Below are 12,137 nucleotides of genomic sequence, written 5' to 3'. Positions count from 1 at the left end.
ATAACATATCTGTGTAATCACATAAGGCTTAAATCACAGAAGACTTCAAAGGATCACCTCTGTGCTTGAGATATAGATGGTGAAAATGCATGAATTTTTGAACTGTTGTTTAAAAATGAGTATTGGGCTATCATTTCTATGCAACAAATTCCCTGGAAACTGGTAGCTCCCCTGAGAGAACTAAACTATTTTTTTCATACGTTATAAGTTAAATTGCCCATTGTAGTAGGGCTTCTCAAACTTCATGTCTTGACTATGCATATACATCACCTGGGGGGTATTGTTGAAATATAGAATTTGATATAGTAGGTCTGAGGAGGACCTAGAGATTCTGCATTTTGTAACAAGCTCCCAGGTGAGGTTGATGCTACTGATCCAAGGACCATACTTTGAGTTGAAAAGCTTCATAATACAAGGCCAATTAAATTTATTTGGTTAAGTATTTTATGTATATCAAAGACCTTATAAATTAGCACAGTATTTCTTTTCCCTTCTAAAATATTTGTCTTGCTTATAAAAGTAACTGGATAGTAAAAAAAAAAAAGCAACCAAAGAAAATAAAACAAAAACATTCTTAATTCTGTCTTGAGCACAGATTCTTTTAAGTTTTATTTTTTATCAGCATGTAGGAGTTTGCTGGATTTTCCCTGTCAACTAACTGAGCATATTGTTTCATAACTGACTATATCATTCAGAGTCTAATTGGGAGATAGAAATCTCACATTGAATAGGGAAATTTTAACATCAGGAATTATTAACTGTATCTTTGACTGTGTGGATCACAATAAACTGTGGAAAATTCTGAAAGAGATGGGAATACCAGAACACCTGATCTGCCTCTTGAGAAATCTGTATGCAGGTCAGGAAGCAACAGTTAGAACTGGACATGGAACCACAGACTGGTTCCAAGTAGGAAAAGGAGTTCGTCAAGGCTGTATATTGTCACCCTGTTTTTTTAATTTATATGCAGAGTACATCATGAGAAACGCTGGGCTGGAAGAAACACAAGCTGGAATCAAGATTGCCAGGAGAAATATCAATAACCTCAGATTTACAGATGACACCACCCTTATGGCAGAAAGTGAAGAGGAAATCAAAAGCCTCTTGATGACAGTGAAAGTGGAGAGTGAAAAAGTTGGCTTAAAGCTCAACATTCAGAAAATGAAGATCATGGCATCTGGTCCCACCACTTCATGGGAAATAGATGGGGAAACAGTGGAAACAGTGTCAGACTTTCTTTTTCTGGGCTCCAAAATCACTACAGATGGTGACTGCAGCCATGAAATTAAAAGATGCTTACTCCTTGGAAGGAAAGTTATGACCAACCTAGATAGCATATTCAAAAGCAGAGACATTACTTTGCCAACAAAGGTCCATCTAGTCAAGGCTATGGTTTTTCCTGTGGTCATGTATGGATGTGAGAGTTGGACTGTGAAGAAGGCTGAGCGCCAAAGAATTGATGCTTTTGAACTGTGGTGTTGGAGAAGACTCTTGAGAGTTCCTTGGACTGCAAGGAGATCCAACCTGTCCATTCTGAAGGAGATCAGCCCTGGGATTTCTTTGGAAGGAATGATGCTAAAGCTGAAACTCCAGTACTTTGGCCACCTCATGCGAAGAGTTGACTCACTGGAAAAGACTCGGATGCCGGGAGGGATTGGGGGCAGGAGGAGAAGACGACAGAGGATGAGATGGCTGGATGGCATCACTGACTCGATGGACGTGAGTCTGAGTGAACTCTGGGAGTTGGTGATGGACAGGGAGGCCTGGCGTGCTGAGATTCATGGGGTCGCAAAGAGTCGGACACGACTGAGCGACTGATCTAATCTGATCTGATCTGATCAGAGAATTAGCTCAGTTGGTAAAGAATCTGCCTGCAATCCAGGAGACCTGGGTTTGATCCCTGGGTTGGGAAGATCCCCTGGAGAAGGGAAAGGCTACCCACTCCAGTATTCAGGCCTGGAGAATTCCATGGACTACAGTCCATGGGCCGCAAAAAGTAGGACACGACTGAGTGACTTTCACTTCACTTCACTTCAGAGAATTAGAGTAATGAGAGAATGAATAGTAAGAAAGTAAGGTGGCGCTAGTGGTAAAGAATCCATCTTCCAGTGCAGAGTGTGGGTTCGATCCTTGGATCAGGAAGACCTCCTGGGGCAGGGCATGGCAACCCACTGCAGTATTCTTGCCTGGAGAATCCCATGGACAGGGTAGCCGAGTGGGCTACAGTCCATGGGGTCGCAAAGAGTCAGACACGACTGAAGCAGTTTAGCACAGCACACACAAAGAGGACTCTAAAGAATTCAGCAATACCCAGCACAAGGAGCAGCACTATCCCGAAGGCCGAGATAGAGTGCCTTCTAGGAAGCAGCACCTCCAGTCCCAAGATCCAGACCCCACTGAAGAGGGCTGTGGATCATTGGATGGCAAAGAACTTCATGAAATGCTGGGTTGGCAGAACTTACTAGAAATATGGCATCTGGGGGCACTGGGGAGACCTGCCCACAGGGAATTGCTACACTTCAGAACTCACTGCAAACAGTGCCAGAGAAGCTTCACAGGGAGGTGCCGCACTGGTAGCAATCCACCATGAAGCTGCCCGAGGCATATGGGTGGGAGCTTCCAGGCACTGAGGGCTGCTGCACGCTGCTGGGAGAAGTTACCCGCACTGCAGGAGCTGGCCAAGCTGAGCACACTGGAACACGAAGAGAACCCCCTCTTCCTCCAGTGTCCCTCCAGTGCCCTGTACTAACAAAGCTTAATACTGGGCCTACTAGCAAAGGGAGAAACTTACAGGACCCAACTGTCTTATGACAGAGCAGACAATGAAGGTAGATTCGGAGCTGCAAGGCAATAAATGGATAACTGGAACAGCTACTTTAAAAATCTTTTTTTTTTTTTTTTTTTTCAGTTTATTTAGACCACTGTTTTAGGTTGGGCTCCCTAGGAAACAAATTTTTAAATTTGTATAGAGCTGGGGAACATCTCTGAGGAGATAAGAGTTGCAGAAGGGTGGAGGGTTTAAATGATAATGAGTTTTGAAGCTGCAGTGACACTTCGGAGGTACTCTACAGTGATGGAGAGAGGCGGACCCTTGTGCTCCCCCGGTGAGCAGTCACTGAATGCGGGCAGCACTAGGGGAGGCTGTAACCTGGACTGAAGCCTTTCTCTTTTGTCAAGGACAATTCCTGCAGAGGAACTGAGCTATGAGCTTCAGCCAACACTCCTGGCAGCTGGAAAAATAAAGTTGGAGTCTGATCTTACAACAAATACAAAATTTAACTCACTATGGATTAAAGGCCTAAATATAAGAGCTAAAACTATAAAATGCTTAGAAGAAAACATAGGTGAAATCTTCATAACATTGGATTTAGCCATGATTTGTTGGATATGACACCAAAAGCACAGGCAACAAGTGAAAATATAGATAAACTGGGCTATGTCAAAATTAAAAACCTTTGTGTATCAAAAGTCATTATCAACAAGAGTGATAAAGTAGCCCATTGAATGGGACAAAATCCTTGCAAATTATACATCTGAAAAGGGGTTAACATCCTGAATGTATAAAGAATTCCCACAGCTCAACAATAATGAAGCAAATAACCTAATTAAGAAATGGGCAAAGGAAATAAACAGACATTTTCCCAAAGAAGATATACCAATGGCCAATAAGCACATGAAAAGATGCTCCGCATCACTAATCATTAGGGAAATGCAAATCAAAACCACAAGAGACAGCAATTCTTATCCAGTAGGGTGGCTGTTATTTAAAACAAAACAGAAAATAGCAAGTGCTGGCAAGAATGTAGAAAAATTGGAATGCTTTTGCATTGTGCAAATGAAGGTAAAATGGTGCAGTCACTGTGGAAAGCAATATGACAGCTTCTTGGAAAATGAAACACAAAATTACTGTATTACCATACAATCCAGCAATTCCCTTCTAAATTTCTACCCAAAGAGTTGGAAGGAGAGACTTATTTGCACACTTGATACAATGGATATAAGCACACGTTTGTAACGGCACTGTTATTTACTATTATAATTGTTATTTTTATTATTTTGTAACTACATAATTTACAATAGCTAAAAAATGGAAATAATGCAAGGGTCTACTGATGGATGAATGGATAAACAAACCATGGTATATACATACAGTGGAATATTGTTCATCTGTAAAAGAAATTCTGGCATATGCTACAACGTGAATTACCCTAAAGACATGCCAAGTGAAATAAGCCAGTCACAAAAGGACAAATATTGACTTTAGTCTATTTATAATAATTATATAAATTCAAGTCATATATGTTATCCCACTTAAAAGGGAAACATACTTTGGATCTCACTGTATGTGTCTTGTATACTCTTTCTGGATATTTTTTGATATGGAATAACTATTCAACTCATCTTGCTACAAGTACTAGATTACTGCCTTATAAGATAAACTAAATTTCTACAGTTAATAAACTCAAAATACCTTCCAGTTCTCTGCTAACACTAGTGGGAAGAGTTTCCAATACAAAATATAATCTGCTGAGTTCCATGCTTTCAATTTCCAGAAGATCTATTGTGGACTTTCTCATTTCTTCCTGAAAATGTAAGTTACATATTTAAAAAGTTAAGACATTAAAATAATGAGATTGATTTCCTAAACAATGCCCACAAATGTTTTCAGACATCAAAATTTGCTTTTCAGTAAACATCTTTTGCTGTCATTTTTATTTGGAATAGAAAGTGGGAAATAATTGTTCTCCAATCAGATTTTAAGGTATCTTTCTTCATTTATCTTTTAATTTCTTCTACTCAGAAATTATTTTTTCACTATGTGTGTGTTCTGTTTTAGGAAAGACTCCTAAAACAGAGTGACATTGAGAAAAATCTCCTTAATAAACTGGAACATGACTGTAAAAGCATGCTTAGGTATAAAAAGAATGATAGTTTTCTAATATCTACCTAAAAATCCAAACAAATAGTCAGGTGGGGATATATATGTGGGACTATTTTAAAAAAAGGAAAAACATTTAAAAAATTGATAATCTGATAGTGGAAATAACAGATAAACTGTTTCAAATAAATGGTGGTAGTGGGTATAGTTCTTTATGATCTGAAAAAGTGTCATTATATTTTATGAATCATAAAAAGCAGGTTAACTAACTGTATATTTAGTATGATCATTTTTCTGGTAAAAAATAAAATTCAATACAGGCATCATCTATATCCTGAAAGTAGGAAAGACATCCATCAAAGAGTTAATCATGATTATTTTAGGGTGGGATCATGATGTTTTTTACACTTTCTTCCTTTTGCTTGTCTATTTTTCCTTAACTTTCCCATGGTAAACACACAATGCTTTTATTATAGTGAAAATGTTACCGTAAAAAATGAGAGGATTTATCTCTATTTAAGGGATTTCACAGATCATATGGTATATGGAGACATGCTAAATACTTTAATAAGCCAAAATAAATACTTTGAACTTTTCAAATCCTGGAGAAAGACATAACATTTTAATAAAAGAACAAAACGAGGAAAAGGTTTCCCAGGATCACAACGCAGTACCACACACACAAACTCTCAGTGTTCACATATATGCACTTGATTTACTGGGATTATAAAATCGAATTCTGTAGTATACATGTACAACTACGTATAATTCCATAAAAATACAAAGTAACGAGATTAACTTTTTTCAGCAATCTGTAGACTCATTTATTTTATAGCCATATTTCTACATTTTAAGATATTTGATATGTAGGAGATTTTTACTCAATATTTTTAAATCAAATGGGATGTCACCTTTCTGAAATATCATTCAGGGCCAAGGCCAAATAGACATGGTTGTGACACTTCAACAGGAAAGTCTTTAAATATTACTTTGATGGGGCCCAGTTAGCATAACTGAAAGAGAACCTGTTTGCTTTCATTGAAAAGCACTATGTTAATGGAGTAAGTCCCGAACAATCTTTCACCAGTTTTGTGAGGAAGCGCTTATAGAGACTTGGGAAATTGGCACTATGCATGCAGTTTATCCCAGAGGTTGTTTGCTGGTTTTAAGCAATGTTCACATATTGATGGCACGTGACTCACTCTTAACTGAGCTCTGTTATCACCAGGGCCTCTTCTCTTGAGCAGTCTTGCCCTCTTGCATAGCACAGGTCCTTAACTCAGTGCTCTGCCTGGGAAACTGGGCAGCAATCCACGGCTGATCCACACTGGTGCAAATGTTAGTAAACTGAGAGAAATTTTCATTCAGGGCAAATATTTTCCTTATTCATCTACTGAAGTACGTTGAACAGAGTTGGTACTAAATTAAAGTTTGAAGAAGAAATAAGTGGAAGATTGAAAAAGTAGCTCTTATAGGTAATACAATACCAATTTCTTAACAGCGATAGCAACGTCCTTAAGAAAGTTCTTAGCTTCTTCATTGCATTTAAAATAGTCACTTTGCAGTGATTGTTCTAAAAAAAATCAGAAAATTAAGATCTCTTACTTATCTATCCAAATCCTATTTAACCCTTAAAGGTCTAGCTCAAATGCTTAATCAGTTGAAAATTACATCTTCTAACTCTTAATTTTTATAGTAAATAATATGAATCTCTTTTGTACTTATTATTTCTTATTTTACAGTGTACAAATTTAGGGATATACTTCATGTTTCTTGAGGCCAGCCTCCTCTTAAGTTTCCACCTTTGTATAATTCATGGTAGAAAGAAGGAATCTGTATAGTATAGGACAAAAAATTCAATAATTCAATCAATATTTTATGAAAGGGATAAATATAACATGCCCATAATGTGGGCTTAAGAAAGTCTTCATATATATATTTGTATGTATATACGTGCTGCTGCTGCTACTGAGTCGCTTCAGTCATGTCTGACTCTTTGTGACCGCATGGACTGTAGCCTGCCAGGCGCCTCCATCCATGGGGATTCTCCAGGCAAGAATACTGGAGTGGGTTGCCATGTTCTCCTCATGTGTGTGTATATATATATATATATGTACACACATACATATATATCCTAAATGTAATATTTTACCAAAAAACACTTAATTCTTTAAAAATCCATCATGTCATTTTCACTTCTGTGCCAGTATTTTGATCATGGGGTGAGAGTAAATATTTGTGAAACCGGTAGGTGTGAGTTAGATAAGAGTTTTTAACCCCTTTCATTCACTGTCATATAAAAGATATTACCTTTCTCTCACATACTGTAAGATGAAAACACACGAGAAGAGAGGTTTGGAAAATGTTCGCAAAAGTAAGGAAGACAAGATACATGCAGACAGAGAAGAAGGAAAAGAAAAAAGGGAGAGGAGAGCCAACAGAGGAAACTCCACTCACCTTGGCTCTGTCACCATCGCATTATACAAATTCTGTCTAAACAGATTCCAGGCCTGCATCCTCACGTGCAGCATGAGTTTGATAAGCTTAATTTTTCACATGTTTGTATAATCTAAATTGATTGCTATAACTCCATGATGCTTCCCATTTCACAAGTGAGAGATCTAAGACTTGAGGTTATGTGATGTGCTTTAGGTGACAGAACCTATCACTGATTGAGTCTGGATTCAGACACAAAGCGTGTGACTCCAGAGTCCATGCCCTGAGTGGCCATCCTCACCTCCCAGAAGAAATGCTGTTTTCTGCCCTTCATTCCAGGGAACTTGGATTCTCTTAATGGACTAAGTTCTCAAACCGAGTGAAAACCAGTTCCTGAGGTTCCAAGCAAGTGTGTGTTAGGGAGGGACAGGCATGCTTGGCTTGCTGTTGTTCAGTTGATAAGTCATGCCTGAATCTTTGTGACCCCATGAACTGCAGCATGCCAGACTTCCTGTCCTTCATTATCTCCTTTCAATTCTTCTATGGAATGAATGAGTACAAGCATGTTCCCACTTGCAACTGGACTGGATAGCTACATATTTTATAACTCACACTTAGGGCAAGAAAGCATAATGAAGCTTTCTCCTATGACAAATTTTCTGACAGTCCAGAAATTGTTAGCAGAAAAAGTATTTGTGCTTAATACACAGTTCCTTGCCTAAGGCAACAGGAGCTTCTTGAACACTCACTTTCTGATTTACCAGTTAAAGTCTCCAGTTTGCCATGACTAAGTGTTGGAGAAAGTTAACTTGCCAAGAAAAAGCAAGAAAGAGACGAAGTGAAATTAAACACATAGCCTAAATGCAGTTGGGCATTCTAATTACAAGGAAACGGCAATAGCCTTCGGGAGTTCAGGATTTGTCTGGGATTTGTCACCAGCTACTAGTGTGAGCTGAGCCTCGGGTCCCACTCTGTCGCCCATCTCCCCCACAACCAGCTGGAGAAGGTTCCCTCTAGGGTTTCCGCTTCATGCTTTCTAAGCACCACTTCGGAGATGTCCCTCGGAGAACCCAAGGGCCGCTCACCCACAACAAGGAGCTGCTCAAGAGCGTCGGTCGCTACCGAGGAGCCCAGCGTGGAGGGGAAGGTGCATAATTCCAGGGAGGGGCCAGTGGAGACGGCGGCCACTGGCAGCGCCTTCTCGCTGCCTAACCCCAGCTCCGGGGACCAGGAGCTCAGAGCCATCTTACTGCTCTTGCGCATTTTCGACCAGGCCAGAGGTAAGCACTGCCGGTTGCCACGGGCAACGCGGACGCTGAGGCAGTGCGCCAGCTCGTGCCTCTCACCTGGGGTGGGTGCCTAGCCAGTTTCTCTAACTTTATCCACAATAATTAAGGGATCTTGTAGCTATGAGACCCTCTTTAGCTGTCATTTCCTCTTTGCATTTCCATTTCTCTAGTTCAGGCCGTGTAGCTGAACACTTGTGCCCTTCTCACGGACCGGGGTGGGGGGTGGGGGGGAATCTGATCATGTTTGAGCGCATTTCAGTGCTAGGTACTAAAGGGAGGAGCTTTATGTACAGCTCCCTAATGTCCACACTGGCTATGTAAGGAAAGTTCTTTTATAATCTCCACTTAAACAGACAAAGAAACTGAGGCAGGGATGACTAAGTGAATTGCCCAGGGTCACCAGATAATCATTTTGAGTTTAAAGTGGAGCCTGTGTAAATCTTTCCATTATGCTACAAAACCCATCATTGTATTCTTCAAGACCTTTCCCTGGAGACCTTCTACCCTGAGCACATTTTACCTTGAATCAGTGAATTTCTTCTGCTTTCTCATTCAACTGTGAGCTCTTTCAAGGCAGGGATATTATTAATTTTTCTCTGTGTCTCTAAAATCCAGCCCTGAATCAGGCTCAGATCGAGAGTAACTGTTAGTTCCTCTTTCCTCTGGCTGGTTAGAGAGTAGCAAAGATGATTTAACCCCTCCTTCTTCACTTTTCTTTACAGATTGAAATTGAAATCAAAGGGAAAATAACATAACAACTATCTTGTTGAATGGGACTATCTTGCAGGCCTTGTCCTGCTTCACCCACAGTATCCTATTTAACCCTCATAACCATCCTTTGGGGTGGGTGTTATTCCCCACTTTGCTTATGAGGACACAGAATATATGTATGTCCTGGATCATTGTGCTATACCGCCTTGGAGAGGACACAGCACATCAACAGCAGAGCTAGCTCCAGAATCCAGGCCTCCTTCCTCCATGGAGATCCACATCCTGGCCTCCTTCCTGGGTCCCTTCTGCAAGATTTGACATTCAGATCTATCCCTGCCCTTCTGTGTTTTTCTCTGTGTGTCAGGGGGAGGATGTCTAGAAACCACATTCCTCAAACACACTTGTTGGCTGCTTGCAGACACTGCTGGGAGATTAGCTGGCAGAGAAGCCATCCCCTGGAGTGGCAGTTTCGGGCCACCGCAATCGACTGTGTCCCAGCAACTTTGGCGGCTCCCGAGGTGGCAAGAGTGGGAATCAGTGCCTCTAGCAGTCTCCAGCTGTATATCAGTCAGTGCAGGCATGTGGGCGTGGACCAGATTTGCGGCAGCTTTCTGGTCTCTGGGATCTCCTTTATGTTCCTTCACTCTGGTTTCTATAGCCCTTGTAGCAAATTTCCTGTGGTAAATTCCTCTGCTTGAACTATCCTGACGGGACCACCCTAAGCCAACCTTTTTGCTGTCACCAGAATATTCTTCCTACTTATCACTTCATTTGGATCACATTGTTCTCCACTGTCTATGAGTGAGGCCAATCCCTGAGGGGGCGTTGCATACCTTTGTAATTACAAAAGACAGTAAGGCATTTTATTATTATTTAAAAAAAAAAAAAAACTTTTTTAAAAAGAAAATACACAAACTTAAAATAGTTGAGAACATGAAGAAGCATTCTTATCCTTCTGTAGCCATAGATGGTGTTCACCGGGCCAGAAGTCAGGCCCGACTTCTCTCCTGGTTTTCTCTGGTGACATAAACAGACACTTCTCTCTTCCAGTCAATATTTTTCAGGCAGACTTTAACTCAGGAGCAGAACAGCACATTAGAATACCCCAGTCCCATGCTGACATTTATTTAGTTATGATAAGCAGGTTTGCTTCTGCTTCCCCTGTTGCTGACAGGGTCATCAAAGAATCCAGCTGCTGCATGAGTTTGACCCCTAACTTGCACAGGAGTGTTGATGATCCTGTATTCTGGTATATTTGCAGTTCCTACAGTATTTGAGGTTTATATGGTATTTGATGATGACACGCTCTTGTTCCTGCCTCTGCATAAATCTGGTACCTCTACGGAAAACCTCAACTTCTTGGTTGTGTTTCTAGACCCTGGGTTAAACCAGGTCAAGGTCCCAGTCTTGGTTAAACATCTCATGTATAGGAAGTGGTTACATGTTTCAATGCTTTGCTCTGCTCAGAATTTAAGGATCTCTGATGGTTCAATACTGGACTATGCTCAAATCCTCCTGAGGAGTAAAAATTCAAGAAAATAGAGTCTGTCTTCCTTACTCTGACCCTAATGATAACAAATACAGGGACTAATGTGGGTACATACAGTCCATGGGGTTCTTGTGCTAAGAATACTGGAGTGGTTTGCATTCCCTCCTCCAGTGGCCCATGTTTTGTCAGAACTCTTCACTATGACCTGTCCATTTTGGATGGCCCTGCACAGCATGGCTCAGAGCTTCATTGAATTATGCGAGCCCTTTGCCACAACAAGGCTGTGATCCATGAAAGGGTATGTGCCCATATTAGGTCCATATAGTCAAAGTTATGGTTTTTCCACTAGTCATGGACAGTTGTGAGAGTTGGGCCATAAAGAAGGCTCAGTGCCAAAGAATTGATGCTTTTGATCTGTGGTGTTGCAGAAGACTCTTGAGAGTTCCTTGGACATCAAGGAGATCACACCAGTCAATCCTAAAGGAAATCAGTCCTGAATATTCATGGAAAGGACTGATGCTGAAGCTGAAACTCCAATACTTTGGTTACCTGATGCAAAGAACTAACTCAATGGAAAAAGCCTGATGCTGGGAAAGATTGAAGGCAGGAGAAGGGGACAACAGAGGATGAGATGGTTGGATGGCATCACCAACTCGATGGACATGAGTTTGAGCAAGCTCCAGGAGATGGTGAAGGTCAGGGAAGCCTGGCATACTGCAGTCCATGGGGTTGCAAAGAGCCGGACACAACTTAGCAACTGAATAACAACAACACAGGCACATGGCCCTGTCTGCCCATCAAGGTTGATCAGTAGGATTTATCTTAATGCCCTGCCACCTTTTGGCATGTTGTGTTTCACCTTTAGGCTTATTGTGTTATGGTCACAGATGGCTACTGCAACCCCGGACGTCATGCCCTTGTACAAAGTGGGAAAGAGTGGAAAGGATCCACCTGTGGAAGCCCCTCCCTCTCCTCTTCCATCAGGGAAGGAAATCTGGCCAGAGTCCTACACACTGGCTGCCCATCAAAGGGAGGTTAGGACAAGGGGTATCTGAGTTTCCAGCTTCTGTGCAGGTGGCAGGAGAGAAGAGGCTTCAGAACAGCTGGACAGTTACCCAAGGAATGTCAGACACACATGCATTCTCCAAACTAACCCCAACATGAGGTCCAAACTAACCCAAACATTAGGTCCAAACAGCTGGCTGGGTGGGCCTTTCCTAGGGGTAGTAAAGGAATCAGTGAAGCTTTTAGCATTGAATAGAAAGGGGGGCTTCATCTTTGCTCATTGGTACCAGTAGGATTTCCCCCATTTAAGCCTTCATATTGGCTTTGT

General features: G+C 41.2%; 1 protein-coding gene across 1 annotated transcript in view; it reads right to left on the bottom strand.

Annotated features, from left to right (window-relative positions):
• The window catches only part of CCDC175 (coiled-coil domain containing 175), a 74,241-nt gene extending 65,644 nt beyond the window's left edge, over positions 1 to 8,597 (bottom strand). The window contains exons 1-3 of the mRNA XM_086320466.1: positions 8,401 to 8,597; positions 6,367 to 6,452; positions 4,472 to 4,583 (exon numbers count right to left, since the gene is read on the bottom strand). Coding sequence (XP_086176592.1) covers positions 4,472 to 4,583; positions 6,367 to 6,452; positions 8,401 to 8,578 — 376 coding nt within the window. The 5' untranslated portion in view covers positions 8,579 to 8,597. The remainder of the gene's footprint in view (positions 1 to 4,471; positions 4,584 to 6,366; positions 6,453 to 8,400) is intronic.
• Positions 8,598 to 12,137: the final 3,540 nt, after the last annotated feature.

Source organism: Bos grunniens, chromosome 10 (assembly GCF_055505025.1).
Source record: "Bos grunniens cultivar Pamir isolate PY7600 chromosome 10, Bosgru_T2T1.0, whole genome shotgun sequence".
In the NCBI taxonomy this organism is placed as follows: domain Eukaryota; kingdom Metazoa; phylum Chordata; class Mammalia; order Artiodactyla; family Bovidae; genus Bos; species Bos grunniens.
The sequence above is the reverse complement of the archived record's forward strand: the minus strand, read 5'-3'. Positions and strand labels throughout refer to the sequence as shown.